The sequence below is a fragment of the Callorhinus ursinus genome, unplaced genomic scaffold (genome assembly GCF_003265705.2).
Source record: "Callorhinus ursinus isolate GAN/ISIS: 27379988/994484 unplaced genomic scaffold, GSC_fseal_2.0 scaffold71, whole genome shotgun sequence".
In the NCBI taxonomy this organism is placed as follows: domain Eukaryota; kingdom Metazoa; phylum Chordata; class Mammalia; order Carnivora; family Otariidae; genus Callorhinus; species Callorhinus ursinus.
Genome location: NW_027397133.1, coordinates 1,721,070 through 1,739,182, shown reverse-complemented (window position 1 = coordinate 1,739,182; position 18,113 = coordinate 1,721,070). Strand labels below are relative to the sequence as shown.

Sequence of the window (18,113 nt, the reverse complement as noted above, 5' to 3'; positions counted from 1 at the left end):
CTACCTTCGGTGTAGAGATTACTTAATAAAATAAATAAAAAAACAAAAACAAAGAAAACCCTCCCAAAAGACCCCAAACCACCTCCCCAGAGGCTTGGGAAACGGAACAGCTGGAGGTGGTCGGTGGTCCGGCGGCAGGGCGCTGCGATGCCTGCCGGGAGTTGTAGTTCTCGGCATCCGAGTCTCTCCGGGGCCGCCCACCCCGCCTGCCCGGGGAAGGGGCGGGCGGAACCTCTGGGGCCGCGCTCTTCTCTGTGGACGTGGCGTGGGGCGCACGCGGCCCTCGCGGAGCTCACCGGCCCCGCCCCTGGGGGGGGGGAGTCCTTATGAGCGGGCCTTATGAGCGCTCATTGGTTGGAGGGCGGGGCCTGGCTGGAGAGCCGCCAAATTGGGCATCTTTCGGTGAACGCAGAGCCGACTGTGTAGAGCGAAGTGAAGCTGGCGAAACTGGTAAAAGGAGGCGAGGGCGGGTGGCTTGCCCAGGGAGGACGGTTCGGGTTCTCTCGGGTCGGGAAATTGGGTCCGGGCTGCAAATAACAACTGGGGGCCTGCATGATTGCTCTCTGGCCACGACCCCGCCCCACACTTTGCGTGGGAAGTGCGCCACGTCTCTCGCTTGCAACCCCCCACCAGCGGCTCTGGGACCGTTCTGGGACTCCCTCAGAAGATTCAGTCCCTACCTCTGGTTTTACCTCTGAGAAAGAACCCCGCCCCCCCATTTTCCCCACCCCCCGGCCTTTCTTGAATCCTAAACTTTGTGGCCAGCCACCATCTCTCTGTCTTGTCTTCAGTCTCTCCATCCCCAGCCCCATTCTCCTGTCCTGTCTCTATTCTTTTTCCTCTGACCCCTGACTCCTAGCCTCCACCGCTCCCTAGGGACTGATGATGTGGCGACCGTCACTTCTGCTGCTGATGTTGCTGCTCAGGCGCGGGGCCCAGGGCAAGCCATCCCCTGACGCAGGCCCTCATGGCCAGGGGAGGGTGCACCAGGCGGCGCCCCTGAGCGAGGCCCCTCATGATGACGCCCACGGGAACTTCCAATACGACCATGAGGCTTTCCTGGGACGGGAAGTGGCCAAGGAATTCGACCAGCTCAGCCCAGAGGAAAGCCGAGCCCGTCTGGGGTAGGAGAGAGATGGAGGGGAGGACTCAGGGTTGTAATTTTAAACAGGGAGGTGAAGGGAGGCCTGAGTGAGAAGGTAATATTTGAGCCATGTGGCTATATGGGAGAATAGCATTCCAGGCAGAGGGAACTGTAAGTGCAAAGGCCCTGAGGCAGGAGCGGGCCTGATATTTGAGGAACGGTGAGGCCTGTGTGGCTGGAACCCAGTGAACGAAGAGAAGAAGGTGGAAGGTAATGGCAGAGATGGAACAAAGAGTTCAGGGCCTGCAGGCCACAGTGAAGATTTCAGCCTTTCTCTGAGGGAGAGGAGAGCCATGGGAGGGCTCTAAGCAGAGGGAGGACGTGAGCTGACTTAGGTTTCATCAGAATCCTTCTGGTTGCCTTCCGGGGAACAGACTATAGGGAGCAAGAAGCAGGGAGCTGGTGAGGAAGCAACTGCAGTTGTCCAGATGGAAGACAGGAGACGATGATGACTAGATCAGGGGGAGAGTGGTGGTGACTGGGTCTGCTTTGGGAGACTGTGCACGAATGGGGTTGGGTGAAGGAGGGAGGGAGGAGGAAAGGCAGTGTGAGAGGCCAATGCATTTGGCATAGCATTGCTGCAACGCCTGGCACTGTTCCAAGTGCTTTACAAGGGTTAATTTATTTAATCCCCACAACCGCGCTGCAGGGTAGGTTCTATTATTTATCCTTCATTTTACTGAGGGGTAAACTGAGGCACAGAGAGGTGTGTGTGTGTGTGTGTGTGTGTGTGTGTGTGTGTGTGTGTTTAAGTGACTTGCCCACGGTCACACAGCCAGCAAGAGGAGGTGGCAGGATTTGAACCTAAAATATCTGGCTTTGGAGCCCACGCTCTTGACAACAGCTTGAACCTCAGGGTAGCGTGTGAGTCCGGGGACTCCAGCTCCAGATCGATCGGAGCAGACACAGCCTGGTGCGGGAGAGGGCGGCGACCTCGGCACGGCCGTGTCGGAGTCGACCCTGGGAACTGGGTTGCGGGGCTTAAGGACGGTGACCGAGAGGAGCGCTCCCTATGGGCTCTGTGAGCAGTTGGGTAAGGATCCAAACCGGTGGCGGGGAGTGGCCGCAGGCGGGGGCCTGGGAGCAGACAGGAGCGGCCCGAGAAAAGGTGCGCGAGGAAGGGCCTTGAGGGGCTTCATAGGCGACGGCACGGTGCAGAAGATCCGGCCAGAGCATGGGGAAGGGACTGATGGAGGCCAAGCCCGCCGGGTTGCGGGTGATGGTTCTAGGGCACAGTTTGGAAAAAGTAGGGGAAAGGGGCGGGACGCAGCATAGGGTGGGGCGAGAGGGAGAGGGGCCTGAAACAGGCCCGCGCAGCCAGGCAGGCGAGGCAGGGGGCGGGTTGGAGGGGATGGCCTGAAGACCCGCCGCGCCTGAAACGGCGAGAGGTCGGGTGTGTGCGTGGCCGTGGCCATCAAGAGGTCAGAGAGAGTCTTGGGATAGGGGACCTGTGGGCGAGGGGCGCTGTGTGACACCGCCTCCCTGCCCCCACCCCAACTCGGACAAACGAGAGATGGGACAAGTGAGGGTCCAGGGGCGCAGTCAGGGTGGAGGGTGTGGCCCTGGGTTGCCGTAGGTCCTTCCCCCAACCAGGGCGTGTGGAGGACCGCGGCGACAGCCGTAGACCCGCTGGGTCTGGATTGAGGGGGCGGAGCCCTGCCCTGGGCGTGGCCTCGGGATTGACAGGTGCCCCCTCGCCCCCGTGCGGGCGGCTCTGGGACCACTTTATCAACCCCGTATGGGGGTGTGTCTCGAGTGGGGGCGTGGTTCCGTGTGAGGGGCGGAGCCTGGACGAAGGCGGGTCTCCGGGGTGGGCGGAGTCCGGGACTGATGTATGCCCCGCCCCGACTCGCAGGCGCATCGTGGACCGCATGGACCGTGCAGGGGATGGGGACGGCTGGGTGTCGCTGGCCGAGCTCCGTGCTTGGATCGCGCACACGCAGCAGCGGCACATACGGGACTCGGTGAGCGCGGCCTGGAACACGTACGACACGGACCGCGACGGGCGTGTGGGTTGGGAGGAGCTGCGCAACGCCACCTATGGCCACTACGCGCCGGGTACGCAGCGAGACCCCGACTCCTGCTCCTCCCGAAACACACACACTGTGACCCTGACCTTTCTGACAGCTTCATCCTGAGAACCGTTAGCCTATGAAACAGAATCCCTAACCTTTGACTTCCAACCCTTGATCAAGTTCTACCCACTTCCAGTACCCCATCACCCCGAAACTCGCGATCCCTGATATCTGGCTTCTCACTCTGGCATCCACGACCTCTGTTACCGTGACTGGGGGATCCTTGACCAGGGACATCTACCTCCCATGCCCTGTCATCCTGACCGTTGATCTCTGACAGAACCCCAAATCCTGGGGCGCCTGGGTGGCTCAGTTGGTTAAGCATCTGCCTTGGCTCAGGTCATGATCCCGGAGCCCTGGGATCGAGTCCCGCAGCGGGCCCCCTGCTCAGCGGGGAGCCTGCTTCTCCCTCTGCTGCGCACCCTGCTTGTGCTCTCTCTCTCTCTCTCTCTCTATCAAATGAATAAAATCTTAAAAAAAAAAAAAAAGAACCTCAAATCTATTTACCCCATCCCCTGACTGCTTTCCCTCCTGTCTGTCCCCATGCTCCAGCCCTTCGATCTCCACAGCTCTTGCTCTCTCCCTCCTGGACCCTTCCTCCACACTCCTCCTCCAGCCTGTCCCTCATATAGCCCCAGAGGGGTCTTTCCACACCCAGAGTTGACCCTGATCCTCCCCTGCTCACAGCCCTTCATGGCTCCCCAGGGTCTCCAGAGGAGACTCCCAGCTCCTCAGCCCCGCCTGGCCCACCCCTCTGGCTTTGTTTTTCTGCATTTTCTGACCAGTCACATGGGTCTTCTGTAGTTTCCCTGAACTCAGGAGCCCTTCAAACCTCCACATTCCGCTCATACCCTTTCCTTTGTTGAAAACGCCCTTCTCTTCTCTGTCCTATAACCTGAGTCAGTAGAACTTATTGCACCAGAGGGGGGCCTTGGGGCCCAAAGGGCCAGTGTCCACTCAAAGTTCATCATTCCTGGCTACGTGACTTTGGGCTGGTTATTTCCTCTCTGTGGGAATCTGTTTTCTCCTTCATAAAATGAGAAGAAATGAAAAAACTCTCTTGACTTGCTTTTCTGTGAGAATTAAATGCAATCTTGTAAGTAAAGAGCTTCGCATATAATAAGCTCTCCCGACAAGGTTGCTAATATATACAAACAATGAATTATACTAATTATTGCCAGTTCTGTGGAGGCCTTCTTGCCCTGACTCCACTGAGCTGGATCCTTTCTTTTCCCTCAACCTGCCCTGCGTTCCCTCCGTTAAAGCACAGCTGAACGAGATTCCCGCCCCCCTTCCCCAGGTGAAGAATTTCACGATGTGGAGGACGCCGAGACCTACAAGAAGATGCTGGCTCGGGATGAGCGGCGTTTCCGGGTGGCGGACCAGGACGGGGACTCGATGGCCACTCGGGAGGAGCTGACAGCCTTCTTGCACCCCGAAGAGTTCCCTCACATGCGGGACATCGTGATTGCCGTGAGTTCAGGCCCGAGGAGCCTTCTCCACTTCCCATCCCCCCTCCTGGGACCCAGGGTTCTGATGTCAGGGCCAGCCTTCCAGTGCTTACCTTGGGGGATCCAGTCACCTGGTCTTCTAGCACCTTCCCCAGGGAACCCAGCCCGCAAACAGATCAGTGGAGGGCAACCTCTCTGCTGCCCGACACCAGACCTCCCAGTGTCTGATCTCTCCTGGTCCTGCCTTCCCCTTCATGTGCTCACATTTGGAGTCTGGGCCCTCAGCCTGAAACTCACACATTCCCCAGAAGTGCCTCGGGGAGCCCCATTCCTGGCCGAACCCCAGGAAAACCCCAACCCCATACATGGAGTATCTACCCTGAGGCCACTTCCGCTGGCCCATCTTCTTCCTATTCCTTTATAATTTTTGTGCCATTTCCAATTCCTTCTCCATTTTATAGTGGAAGGATTTTTTTGTTTGTTTTGAGAGAGACAGAGAGAGAGAGAGAGAGAGAGAGAGAGAGAGAGATCGTGAGGGGGGAGGGGCAGAGGGAGAGGGAGAGAGAATCTTTTTTTTTTTTAAGATTTTATTTATTTATTTGACAGAGACCCAGCGACAGAGGGAACACAAGCAGGGGGAGGAGGAAAGAGAGAAACAGTCTTCCCACGGAGCAGGGAGCACGATGCGAGTCTCGATCCCAGGACCCTGGGATCATGACCTGAGCCGAAGGCAGACCCTTAACGACTGAGCCACCCAGGCGCCCCAGGGAGAGAGAATCTTAAGCAGACTCCATGCTGAGTGTGGAGCCTGACTCGGGGCTCAATCTCATGGCCCTGAGATCGTGACCTGAGCCAAAATAAGGACTTGGCCACTTAACCGACTGAACCGCCCAGGTGCCCCAATAGTGGAAGGGCTTTTTTCCCTTCTTTTTTTCCCCAACAGACCTTAATTTTTATTTTTATTTTATTTTTTAAAGATTTCATTTATTTAGAGAGAGAGTGCGAGCAAGGGGAGGGACAGAGGGAGAGAGAGAACCTCAAGCAGATCCACACTAAGCATGGAGCCCCATGCAGGGCTTGATCCCACAACCCTGAGACCATGACCCAAGTGGAAACCAAGAGCCGGATGCCCAACTGACTGAGCCACCCAGGCATTTTTATTTTTGTTTATTTATTTATTTAAATATTTATTTATTTGAGAGAGAGAGAGAGATAAAGAGCACACACAGAGGGAGAGGGAGAAGCAGACTCCCCACTGAGCAGGGAGCCCAATGTGGGGCTCAGGGGCTTTATCCCAGGACCCTGGGATCATGTCCCAAGCTGAAGGCAGATGCTTAACTGACTGAACCACCCAGGTGCCCAAGATTTTATTTTTAAGTGATCTCCAGACCCAATATGGGGCTCAAACCCACAACCCCAAGATCAAGAGTCACATGCTCCACCAACTGAGCCAGCCAGATGCCCCAGACCTTAATTTTTAGAGCAGGTTTAGGCTCACAGCCATATTGAGCAAAAGGTCCACAGATTTCCCACATCCCCCTTGCCCCCACACTCACACAGCCTCCCTCACATCAACATCCTGCCCCGGAGTGGGACACTTGTTACAATGGATGGACCTAGACTGACACATCACCATCCAAAGTCCACAGTTCACATGAGGGTTCACTCTTCGTGGGAGGATTTATACCCCTTTCTACCATGCCTAACTTTTCACTAATTATTGTTATTTTAAATTTCATTTATTTATTTGTCAGCTCACAAGCAGAGGGAGTGGCAGGCAGAGAGAGAGGGAGAAGCAAGCTTCCCACTGAACGGGAAGCCCGATGTGGGGCTTGATCCGTGACCTGAGCTGAAGACACACACTTACCCAACTGAGCCACCCAGGCATCCCCACAAATTATTTTTTTAAATGTAGTTGTATGTCTAAAATAGCTAACATACTGATGTGTTGAAATGCCCAAAGGATGCAAAAAAAGTGGATAGTCCTCTGCCTTCCTCATCTCCTCGACCTTATTCCCCAACCCCTCTCGTGTAGCTCCATTTCCAGAGCTGGTTTGAGGGTCTATGGCAAGCCTGTTAGGATCAAGGGCTCTGAGGCCAGAAGGCCTGGGTTCAAATCCCCAGCCTGGCAGCTTCCTGGCTGTGTGACCTTGGGCAAATTACTTAACCTCTCTGGACCTGTTCCTCATCTATAAAATGGTAGTACTGATAACTGTTCCTACATCAAGGCTGGTTATAGGGACTAGATGAGTTAATACATGTAAAACTGCAGAACTGGTGATAAATGCTCATGATATCACATTACATGCACGCGTCAATATAGCTACACCACTTCCAGTGGTAGGATCCCTGGTCCCACTAGGATATGCATTTGCAGTTGTTTTAGATTATTTCTCAGGCATTTTACTGACTTGATGTGTGCACCGTTGAGGTGGGGCGTCCAGCCCATTCTAGAGATGACTATGATCTGGAGAGGAGAGATGTCATTAAGCCAACCTTCTCGAACCCACTAGACTCCCCATCCTCCAAGGCCCAACGTCCCTCTTTTATAGCGAATAATGTCGTTATACCTTTTACTCTCCTGAGTTGAGGTGGGTTTTTTTTTTTTTAAGATTTTATTTTTTAAGTAATCTCTACATCCAGCGTGGGGCTCGAACTTGCAACCCTGAGATCAAGAGTCGTAGGCTCTACTGACTGAGCCAGCCAGGGGCCCCCTGAGTTGAGATTATTTAACAAACCCTGACTGAGTGTGTCCTGTGTACCAGGGGCACCGTGGTAACACCTTTACCTAAGTATTAGCTTGATTGGATCATCATGGTGACCCTATGGGGGTGGGCTATCATCTTCATTTTATTTTATTATTATTTTTTAAAGATTTTATTTATTTGAGGGGCCCGTGGGTGGCTCAGCTGGTTGGGCGTCTGCTTTCGGCTCGGGTCATGATTCCAGGATCCTGGGACTGAGTCACGCGCTGGGTTCCTTGCTCAGTGGGGAGTCTGCTTCTCCTTCTCCCTGTGCTGCTTCCTCTGCTTGGGTGCACTCTCTCTCTCTGACCAATAAATAAATAAAAATCTTTTTTAAAAAAAGATTTTATTTATTTGAGAGAGAGCGCATGAGCAGGGGGAGGGGCAGAGGGAGAAGCAGACTCCCCGCTGAACAGGGAACCCAATGTGGGGCTCAGTCCCAGGACCCTGGGATCATTACTTGAGTCGAAGGCAGTTGCTTAACATGCTGAGCCACCCAGGAGCCCTATCACCTTCATTTTATAGATGAGGACACCCACGCACAGAGAGGTGAGGGGACTTGCCTGAGATCACCCAGACCAGAAGTGGCCCAGCCCGGATTTGAACCCTGGCAGTTGAATCCATGGTCCACACCAGGGGTCAGCAAACTGTCTAACCTGCAGCCAAATCCAGCCCACAGCTTGTTTTTGCAAATAAAGTTTTATTGCAACACAGCACACCCCTAGGCTTCCATGTGCCACAATAAGAGAGAGTTCTATCAGTTCAACAGAAACTGTACGTCACTCAAAGCCAGAACTATTTCCTCTCTGGCCCTTTATGGAAAGAGTTTGCAGAGCCCTTGTCTAAACTCTCCTGTCGGGGCACCTGGGTGGCTCAGTTGGTTGAGCGACTGCCTTCGGCTCAGGTCATGATCTCGGGGTCCTGGGATCGAGCCCCGCATCGGGCTCCCTGCTCAGCGGGAAGCCTGCTTCTCCCTCTCCCGCTCCCCCTGCTTGTGTTCCCCCTCTCACTGTCTCTCTCTCTATGTCAAATAAATAAAATCTTAAAAAAAATAAATAAACTCTCCTGTCATCTTTCATATTCATGGATATCGAGTGTAACTCCCCTGACACAGGATTTCAAACCATTACTGTTAGCCCCAACTATACTATAGAAAGGGGAAACTATGGGGCGCCTGGGTGGCTCAGTCAGTTAAGCATCTGCCTGCAGCTCAGGTCATGATCTCAGGGTCCTGGGATCGAGCCCTGCATTGGGCTCCCTGCTCCGCGGGAAGCCTGCTTCTCCCTCTCCCACTCCCCCTGCTTGTGTTCACTCTCTTGCTGTGTCTCTCTCTGTCAAATAAATAAATAAAATCTTAAAAAAAAGGGGGGGGAACTAAAGGAAATTCACTTATAGGGGGCATCTGGCTGGCTTAATCAGTAGAGCATGTGACTCCTCATCTCAGAGTTGTAAGTTCAAGCCGCACATTGGGCATGGAGGCTAATGAAAAAAAAAATAATGGAAAGTCACTTATAAGAAATAACAAGAATTTTAATATAAGTGCTGTAGAGTTACCAGGTTTAGTAAATAACAAAGGGCATTCAATTATACTTGAATTTATAACAAATAATATAGACAAATAAAAATTTTTTTAGCATAAGTATGTCCCACACAATATTTGGGACATACTTATGCTTAAAAATTATCTGAAATTCAAATGTAACTGTGTCCTGTAGTATAAGTATGTTCCAAATATTGTGTGGGACATCCTTATACTAAAGAATTATCAGTTGTTCATCTGAAAGTTGAATGTAAGTGAGCATCCTGTATTTTTTCTGGCAACCCTTAAATGTTGGAGCTTTCTTTGTGAAGAAGGCATAGTGCACTCTCAGACCCTACACCATACTACAGTGAGTGAATTTGAATATAAAAGTGGGGAATGGGGACGCCTGGGTGGTTAAGCCAGTTGGTTAAGCATCTGACTCTTGATTTCGGCTCAGGTCAAGATCTCAAGGTCATGAGATTGAGCCCCACCTTGGGCTCCACACTCAGTGGGGAGTCTGCTTCCCCTCTCCCTCTGTCCTCACTCCCCCCCAATAATATATAAATAAATCTTTTTTTTTAAAGATTTTATTTATTTGACAGAGAGACAGCAAGAGAGGGAACACAAGCAGGGGGAGTGGGAGAGGGAGAAGCAGGCCTCCCGCCAAGCAGGGAGCCCGACGCGGGGTTCGATCCCAGGACCCCGAGATCATGACCTGAGCCAAAGGCAGCCGCTTAACCAACTGAGCCACCCAGGCGCCCCTATAAATAAATCTTTAAAAAAGTGGGGAACAGAAGCTGTTTGCTCAAGAAGTGGGGAGAAAACCAAGAGCAGAGGTACTGAGCGTGTGTCACAATGGTCCACCAAGTATGTCATGCTCATACTTAAAATGGAGCTAGGATCTAGGCTCTGCTACATGGGAAGACACTTCAGCCTTGGAGAGTGTGTGCTATTGGGTGTGAGGAAAGTGTGAGGGATGCAGGACAGGTCTCCTTGGGTGGAAGCAACCTGTGCATCACAGGATATCTGGGTTCCCTGGCCCCCATGCACCAAGGGCAGGTAGGACCTGCATCATGATGTGCTCCAGAAAGCCACCCAACCCCAACCCCCCACCCCTACCTGTTGTAGACCCCATTGAGACTGCTCTGATGCCTGGCCATACAGCCAAGCCCAAGCCCAATTCCCTAAGAGAACCTCACATCCCAACCCCAGGGGGCCAGCCCTCCTCGGGAGCCAGCCCCAATGCCTCTCTTTCCCCCAGGAAACCCTGGAGGATCTGGACAAGAACAAAGATGGCTATGTCCAAGTGGATGAGTACATCGGTGAGTGGGACCTGATCCCCTTCCTGAGGACGCCTGTCCTCCCCCAAGCAGCCCAATGCATATCACCCATAGGAGAGCAACGGCAAGCAGCCCAATGCATATCACCCATAGGAGAGCAACGGCAAACAGCCCAATGCATATCACCCATAGGAGAGCAACGGCAAGCAGCCCAATGCATATCACCCATAGGAGAGCAACGGCAAGCAGCCCAATGCATATCACTCATAGGAGAGCAACGGCCCTCTGAAGTGGGGGCAGGGCACCTGATTGTGTTCATGTAGCCACCAGACATTAATTGAGCACCTACTGTGTGCTGGGCCCTAAATGTATTTATCGATCACCCACTGTGTGTTGGGCCCAGCAAGCATTTATTTACTTTATTTTTTTAAATATTTTATTTATTTGAGAGAGAGAATGTGAGATAGAGAGCATGAGGGGGGGGAGGGTCATAGGGCAGCAAACGTTTATTGAGTATGTATATTTGTTGGCCATAGCAAATCTTTATCAAGCACCTACTATGTGCCAGGCCCAGGAAACACTTATCCAGTACCTTCTGTGTGCCAGACCAAAAAAGCATTTATTAAGTGCCCTCTGTGTGCCAGGACCAGGAAACACGTACCGAGCGCCTACTGCATGTTTGTGGTTGAGGATACAGTAGGGAATGTCACAGACTAGGTTCCTACCCGGAGGAGTCTGGAGTATCTACAAAATCAGGCCTCAGGGGCGGCGGTGGTTGCTTGTGGGAAGTCAGGGAGCTTGTCTTGATCCTGCATTTGCACGGTAAAGGCTGTGTCTCCTGTTACTCAGAATTTGGGGGGCCCTCGTGACACCCCCACATTTCCCCTTGGCCCTGCCTTTACCCCTGTCCTCAGGGGGCAAAGAATTTGGTTGAGGGGAAAGCTGTTAAACATGGATATTTTTATGAGTTTGAAAACATTTTTCTATAGCATGTTTTTATGGAACAAATGCTCAGGCAAGACATTTTTATTTAAGCATAATTTATCTCTCTTACATCTGTGAGGAAGATAGAAGTCTTTTTTTTTTTTTTTTTTTGGTCAGAATTCAAGCATCACCACTGAGTAGTTGCAGCAGCTGACACATTGTTACCACACGCTAGACTCTGTTCTAAGTGGTTAACAACTTGTAAATTCGCTTAATCCACATATCAACTGACAAGATGGGTATTATTGCCCCATTTCACAGATGAGGAAGCTGAGGCCTGAGGGGTAGATAGTTGGCTGAGGTGGAGCAGGATGGCAGTCCATGCTGAGCCTAGGGTCTCACCCTGCCCCCTAGGCTGCTTCCTTTCCCTGTGGGGTTCTGGGGAGACAGATGTGGGCAGGACCCCAGGACTCCGCAGAGCAATGTAATTTCACAACTGTTGAATGGTATAGGGAAGAATATGAACCAGGAGGATGGAGGGGGTGTCACGGGCCCTGATCCCGGCTGGGGGGGGCGGGTGGCGTGTCAGGGAAGGTGGGAGAGGTGGGGGTGCACCGAGTTCAAGGGTGTAGGCTCCAGAGCGAGCGTGCATGCTTCCCACCTACCACCTCCCAGCCATGGGACGGGAAATGAGTTCCTCGATCTCTCTCGGCCTCCTTACCTGTAAAGGTGGTAGTAGAGGGGCACCTGGGTGGCTCACTTGGTGAAGTGTCTGCCTTCGGCTCAGGTCATGATCCCGAGGTCCTGGGATCGAGCCCCGCATCGGGCTCCCTGCTCCGCGAAGAGCCTGCTTCTCTCCCTCTGCTGCTCCCCCTGCTTGTGCTCTCTCTCTCTCTCTCTGACAAATAAATAAATAAAAATTAAAAAAGGGGGGGCCGTAATAGAGCATCCAGCTCATACAATGACATCTAGTCAATACAGATGCCCCGCGGATGACTGCTAAACAGAAGGTGGCAGATCCATATTATTCAGCCATAAAAAGGGAGGAAGCACTCATACGTGGTACAGTGTGGGTAGATCTTCAAAACCTTATGCGAAGTCACTATGTCTGACGCCCCAAACTAATGTAACATTGTGTGTCAGCTACACTTTAATACAAAAATAAACACTATGCCAAGTGAAAGAAGCCAGACACAAAGGACCATAGTATTGTATGACTCCGTTTACAGGAAATGTTCAGGGTAGGAAAATTCACAGAGACAGGAATTAGATTACCGGTTGCCCGGGGCTGGAGAGGGGCTGGGGGCATAGGAGGTCGCTTCTTAATGGGAAAGGAGTCTCCTTTTGGGAGGATGAAAATGTTCTGGATTGATGTGGTTGTCATACAACATTGTGAATGTATTAAATGCCACTAATGGTGGACTTTACGTTATGTGCTTTTTACCACAATTTAAAAAAAATTTTTAAAGCTTATTTATTTATTTAAATCTTTCTTTAATGTTTTTTAAAAAAGATTTAATTTATTTGTTTGAGAGAGAGCACAAGCAGGGGGAGCGGCAGGTGGAGGGAGAAGCAGGCTCCCTGCTGAGCAAGGAGCCTGATTTGGGGCTCGATTCCAGGACCCCAGGATCATGACCCGAGCCGAAGGCAGACGCTTAACGACTTGAGCCAGCCAGGCGCCCCATATTTTTTTTATGTTTAAACCTATGTATTTAATCTTTAATTTTTTCTCCACAATTTAAAAAGACCTACACAACTCCCATCTACTGTTGCCATCATTTCCTGTAAGAAATAATGACTTAGGACCATTAGGGGGAAAAAAAAAGAGGCTCTGCACTCACTGTTCTAGAAGGCTGACTGAGTGTCCAGTGCCTACTCCATCTTTGGTGACTTCCCTGTAACAGCTCCCTGGTCTGGTCGGTGAGGGCAGGAAGGCATTCCGTACTATTTATCGTGGTTTTGCATTTGGTATAAAAAGACTTTTACACTTTTTTCTTTTAAAAATTGTATTTATTTATTTGAGAGAGAGAGAGAGAGAGAGAGAGCACAAGCAGGGGGAGGGGCAGAGGGAGAGGGAGGAGCAGGCTTCCCGCAGAGCAGGGAGCCCAATGCGGGGCTCCATCCCAAGACCCTGGGATCATGACCTGAGCCGAAGGCAGATGCTTAACGGACTGAGCCGCCCAGGCGTCCCGAGGGAGCTTCTTAAAGTGGAGTGAGCTGTCCTAAGCGTGGCTTTTTAGTATCTGCTCACATGGCCTGTGCCCGTGGAGCACACAGCATTTCCCGTGAGTCTCAGGCAAACGAGTTGACAGCCCATCGAGGAAATGATCAATCCATCAAGTCCCTTTCCCTGTAGCAGGGTGATCACCTGTTAGTCCGGTGTAGCTCTTAGTCCCGTTCCAACAGAAGAGGAGGAGACCGAGGTGGGAGAGCAGGTGCAGTGGCCTGGGGGGGCGGCGTCAGGGCCGGGATGGAGCCCTGGCGTGCCCGCCGGCTCGGAACCGTCTGACGTTGCCCTGTCGCCCGCCCCAGCGGATCTGTACTCTGCCGAGCCCGGGGAGGAGGAGCCGGCCTGGGTGCAGACGGAGCGGGAGCAGTTCCGGGACTTCCGCGATCTGAACAAGGACGGGCGGCTGGACGGCAGTGAGGTGGGCCACTGGGTGCTGCCCCCCGCCCAGGACCAGCCGCTGGTGGAAGCCAACCACCTGCTCCACGAGAGCGACACGGACAAGGTGCTTGCCGGAGGCCCGCTGTGCAGACGGGAGGGGACAGGGCCTGGAGCCGCCCTGGGGCCTTGTTGGGCCAGGGACACAGAGATGGAGGGTGGGGGTGGGGGAAAGGGAGGGACAGAGACCCCCGGGGTGGGGGGGGCATACCAAGGTTCAGAGAGGAGTCTCCCCGGCAGGGCCCCTTGTCACCCCTGCTGCCCTCTGACCCTCCCTCCAGGATGGGCGTTTGAGCAAGGCCGAGATCCTGAGTAACTGGAACATGTTCGTGGGTAGCCAGGCCACCAACTACGGCGAGGACCTGACCCGTCACCACGACGAACTCTGAGCCCCCCGTGTGCCCACTACAGCCTGTCGCCCCAGGGGATGACCCGAGGAGGGCCCCCCCCCATGGTCAGGCCCCTCTCCCCATCTGGACCTGCAGGGTGTGGATGCCCGCACCCCGTGCCCCTCTGACCCTGAGCTCTCAGGGACCCACCAGGTCAACTTCTCCAAGACACTGCAGTCCCTTCCAGCCCTTCCCACCCTGGCCCCGGGGGTCTCACAGACCCAAAGGGTATGTGAACAATCCATTTCTCACTGGCAGAATCGTCCAGCCCAGACCAGGGCCCCCCATACCAAGCTCGCCTCCACGAGCCTCCACTGACCACCCCAGTGCCCAACCTGAGCCGCACACCACACAGCAGAGAAATACCCCGCCACCAGCCCCTGACTCGCCCGCCTGCGGGCACTGCCCCCAGAATGCCTCATCTCTGCCAGGGTGGCAGTAAATTTCAGTGCTGGGGCCTTGCCTGTGTGTCTCTTAGGGGGTGACAGGGGCCTGGGGGAGGAATTGGGGGCTGTGGCTGGGCTTGGATCAGGCATTTGGAGAAGGGGCTCTCTCTGGGTGTTGGCAGGCTTTGAGGGCATTCCTGGAGGCAGAAAATAAAACTAGCAGCCTGGACCCAGCAGTGAACAAGCCAGAGAGAAGGCTCTGTCTGCCCTCTGGATAGCAAAGGATGGCAATGCTCTGCTGAGTGGCCGGGAGGGGCCGCACTGGTGAACAGAGGAGGAAGTCAGCCCTGGGGAGCCCTGGTGGGAGAGCCAGCAGGAGGGCGGAAAGAGAAGGGGCCCTGAACCCAGAGTGTGTCCCGTGTGTGTGTGTGTGTGTGTGTGTGTGTGTGTGTGTGTGTGTGAAGACCAGCCAATGGGGGCTGGAATGGAGTCAGCAAGTGGCAGGGCGGGCGGGGGGGGGGGGGGAGGTGAATGGGATCGTGTCATACAGGGTCTGTGGACAGGTCCTCAGGTCTCTGTGGTAGGACAAGGTCACTAGAGGCAGAGACCCAGAGAGACGGGGACAAAATTTACTCTCAGTGAGCCGGGAGTTCTTGGAGGGTCCTGAGGAGAGGAGTAGATGTGCGCCATCTTGGGTTATAACAGAGTCTCTCTGCAGCTGAGTTGGGGCAGGGGCAGAAGGACAAGATATTATAGGCAGCCCCACGAAACCTACTTATTAAAGTAGGTTTAAAGTATTAAAGTACTTATTAAAATCTTCTCTAGAGGGGCACCTGGATGGCTCAGTTGGTTACTCATCCGACTCTTGATTTTGCCCAGGTCATGATCTCAGGGTCGTGAGATGGAGCCCTCCATCAGGCTCCACGCTCAGTGGGGAGTTGGCTTGAGAGTCTCTCACTCTCCCTCTGCCCCTCTCCTATTTGCATGTGCATGCATGCACACGTTCTCTCTCTCTCTCTCTCTCTCATAAATAAGGGGCACCTGGATGGCTCAGGGTTAAGTGTGTGACTCTTGATTTTGGCTCAGGTCATGATTTCAGGGTTGTGAGATCAAACCCTAGGTCGGGCTCTGTGCTGGGCATGGAGCCTGCTTGAGATTCTCTCCCTCTCCCTTTTCCCTGCCCCACCTCTCCCCCTCTCTCTCGCTGAAAAAAAAAAGAAAAAGTATCAATGTTGGTTTACCAATTATAACAAAGTACCCCACTAAAGCAAGATGTTAATAAGAGGGGAAACTGGAGGTGGGGTAAAGGGGGTATACATGGGAACTCTCTGTACTTTTCTCTCATTTTCTGTAGACCCAAAACTGCTCTTTAAAATCTTTTTGGGTTGCCTGGGTGGCTCAGTCAGTTAAGTGTCTGCCTTCGGCTCAGGTCATGATCTCAGGGTCCTGAGATGGAGCCCCACATCGGGCTCTTTGCTCAGTGGGGAGCCTGCTCCCTCTGCCTGCCGTTTCCCCTGCTTGCATTCTCTCTCTCTCTGACAAATAAATTAAAAATTTAAAAAAAAGCCTATTAGTTAATAAAAATCATAAGCAACTAAAATAGAAAAGAAAATATAAGTCAAGTAATAAATCCCCCATATTTGATTATTTTTGTTTTCCTTCTTGGGAAAAGAGATGGAAACAACCCAGGGTGAGACTGCAAACCTATAGACCAAAGTGGGGAGAACTGGCATCTTAACAATATTATATCTTCCAATCTATGAACATAGTGTATTTCTCTGGAGATACAAATGTTGGCAGCCTCTCAGCAGTGTTTTGTAGTTGTCAGAGTAAAGGTGTTAAATCTTTTATCAAACTTATCCCTAAGTATTTTCTGGTTTTTGTGGTATGGTAAATGAAGTTATTTTTAACTTTCATGTTCCAATTTCTTGCCTCTATACTATAAAATACCATTATTTTTGTGTATTAACCTTGTATCCTGGGAACTTGCTAAATTCATTTATTCATTCTAGAATTTCTATTTTTTAAAAAGATTTTATTTATTTATTTGACAGAGAGAGAGAGTACACTCATGCACAAGCAGGGGGAACGGCAGAGGGAGAGGGAGAAGCAGACTCCCTGCTGAGCAGAGAGCTCGATGCAGGGCTCGATCCCAGGACCCTGGGATCATGACCTGAGCTGAAGGCAAATGCTTAACCAACTAAGCTACCCAGGTGCCCCTATTCTATTCTTTTTTATTGTTTTATTTCTATACGAAGATTCCTTCTTATTCAGTAGAAACATTTCCTTTTAGGTTCTTGAGCATAGTTTTAACAGCTATTTTCTACATTTTTTTTTTTGGTCTTATTCCAATATATGGGTCATTTTGGTGTTGGTCTCAGGTAACTGCTGGTCTCAGTTAACGGCCTTTGCTCTTGAGAATGGGTCATATTTTCCTATTTGTTTGTTTTTTTTAATTTTGAGTAATGTTAGAGTGTATCCTGGATATACTGTAAAAACTCTGGAGTCCGTTATGTTCCTCTGAAGAGCATCAGTTACTTTTTTCCTGAGCAGCCCTTTAACTTGGTAAACTCCAACTGTAATCTCTGTAAAACTCTATAAAATTTGTATCTCAAATTTCAGTTTACATTTTTTTAGGCTTAGCTGGGCTTTTTGGAGTGTACCCCATGAAGGTGTGGTTCAGGGGTCAGCTAGATATTTGAGCAGAGTTTATATAAAAATATTTGGAGTGCCCCCACCCTGGATCTCTTTTCCAGATTTATACCTTGATTTCCTGTTGCTCTGGTGCTTCAAGCCAGGAAGACTGGATTTTCCCCTGGTGTTTTAGTTTTAACTGCCCCTCCCAGCACGGACTAGAACCTGCCCCCATTGCCCCCTTTTTTTAAACAGACTCCACGCCCAGCGGGGAACTGATGCCCCCTAGATCTCAAGACCCTGAGATCATGGCCTGAGCTGAATCAAGAGTCTGACGCTCAACCACTGAACCACCCAAGCGACCCCTTTCTTTTTTATCAAGTGTCAATTTCCCTCCAGTTTCTGGCTGCTTTTTTCACTTTCCAGTGCCTTTATGTGACTGCTTTCTGTTTTGTGCAGAGTTTATAATTGTTATCTGCGATAGGGTTGGAATTTGCATCCACGGATGTCTGAATCCAAGCTTATAATTATGGTAATATACTGCCGCCTAGTGGCTAGAGGTGGAGACCTGGTTTATGAAAGCGTAGGATAAATTTGTAGATCCCTGGGGGCTGCATGTTTGAAAACATTTCGATTTTCACTTTTTTTCTCTTTTCACATTTTCATTAAATTCTAGTTAAAAGCATTTTTTAGGGGCGCCTGGGTGACTCAGTCGTTAAGCGTCTGCCTTCGGCTCAGGTCATGATCCCAGGGTCCTGGGATCGAGCCCCGCCTCCGGCTCCCTGCTCAGCGGGGAGTCCGCTTCTCCCTCTGCCCCTCCCTCTGCTCATTCGCTCGCGCGTTCTCTCTCTGTCAAATAAATAAATAAAATCTTAAAAAAATTTTTTAAATTCGAAATA

The 18,113-nt window shown here is 51.7% G+C and overlaps 1 protein-coding gene across 2 annotated transcripts; it reads left to right on the top strand.

Moving 5' to 3' along the window:
* The first annotated feature begins 334 nt into the window (after positions 1–334).
* Positions 335–14,994, top strand: RCN3 (reticulocalbin 3). 2 transcript variants are annotated; one of them, XM_025849736.2, is made up of 7 exons: positions 335–450; positions 877–1,124; positions 3,000–3,202; positions 4,520–4,692; positions 10,198–10,258; positions 13,673–13,872; positions 14,087–14,994. In XM_025849736.2, exons 2-7 carry the CDS (start codon positions 883–885, stop codon positions 14,192–14,194), a joined length of 987 nt encoding a protein of 328 aa, XP_025705521.1. In that variant the 5' UTR covers positions 335–450; positions 877–882; the 3' UTR covers positions 14,195–14,994. The 2 variants fall into 2 exon arrangements, with proteins under 2 accessions (XP_025705521.1, XP_073742706.1); XM_073886605.1 differs by having other exon boundaries at positions 408–450; positions 860–1,124.
* Positions 14,995–18,113: the final 3,119 nt, after the last annotated feature.

What these genes read in the sequence shown, in the direction of transcription:
- RCN3 (XM_025849736.2), top strand. Translation starts at nt 883, where the DNA reads ATGATGTGGCGACCGTCACTTCTGCTGCTGATGTTGCTGCTCAGGCGC. An exon ending in GAAAGCCGAGCCCGTCTGGG is followed by an intron (nt 1,125 to 2,999) that starts GTAGGAGAGAGA and finishes CCCGACTCGCAG; the next exon opens with GCGCATCGTGGACCGCATGG. An exon ending in CTATGGCCACTACGCGCCGG is followed by an intron (nt 3,203 to 4,519) that starts GTACGCAGCGAG and finishes CCCCTTCCCCAG; the next exon opens with GTGAAGAATTTCACGATGTG.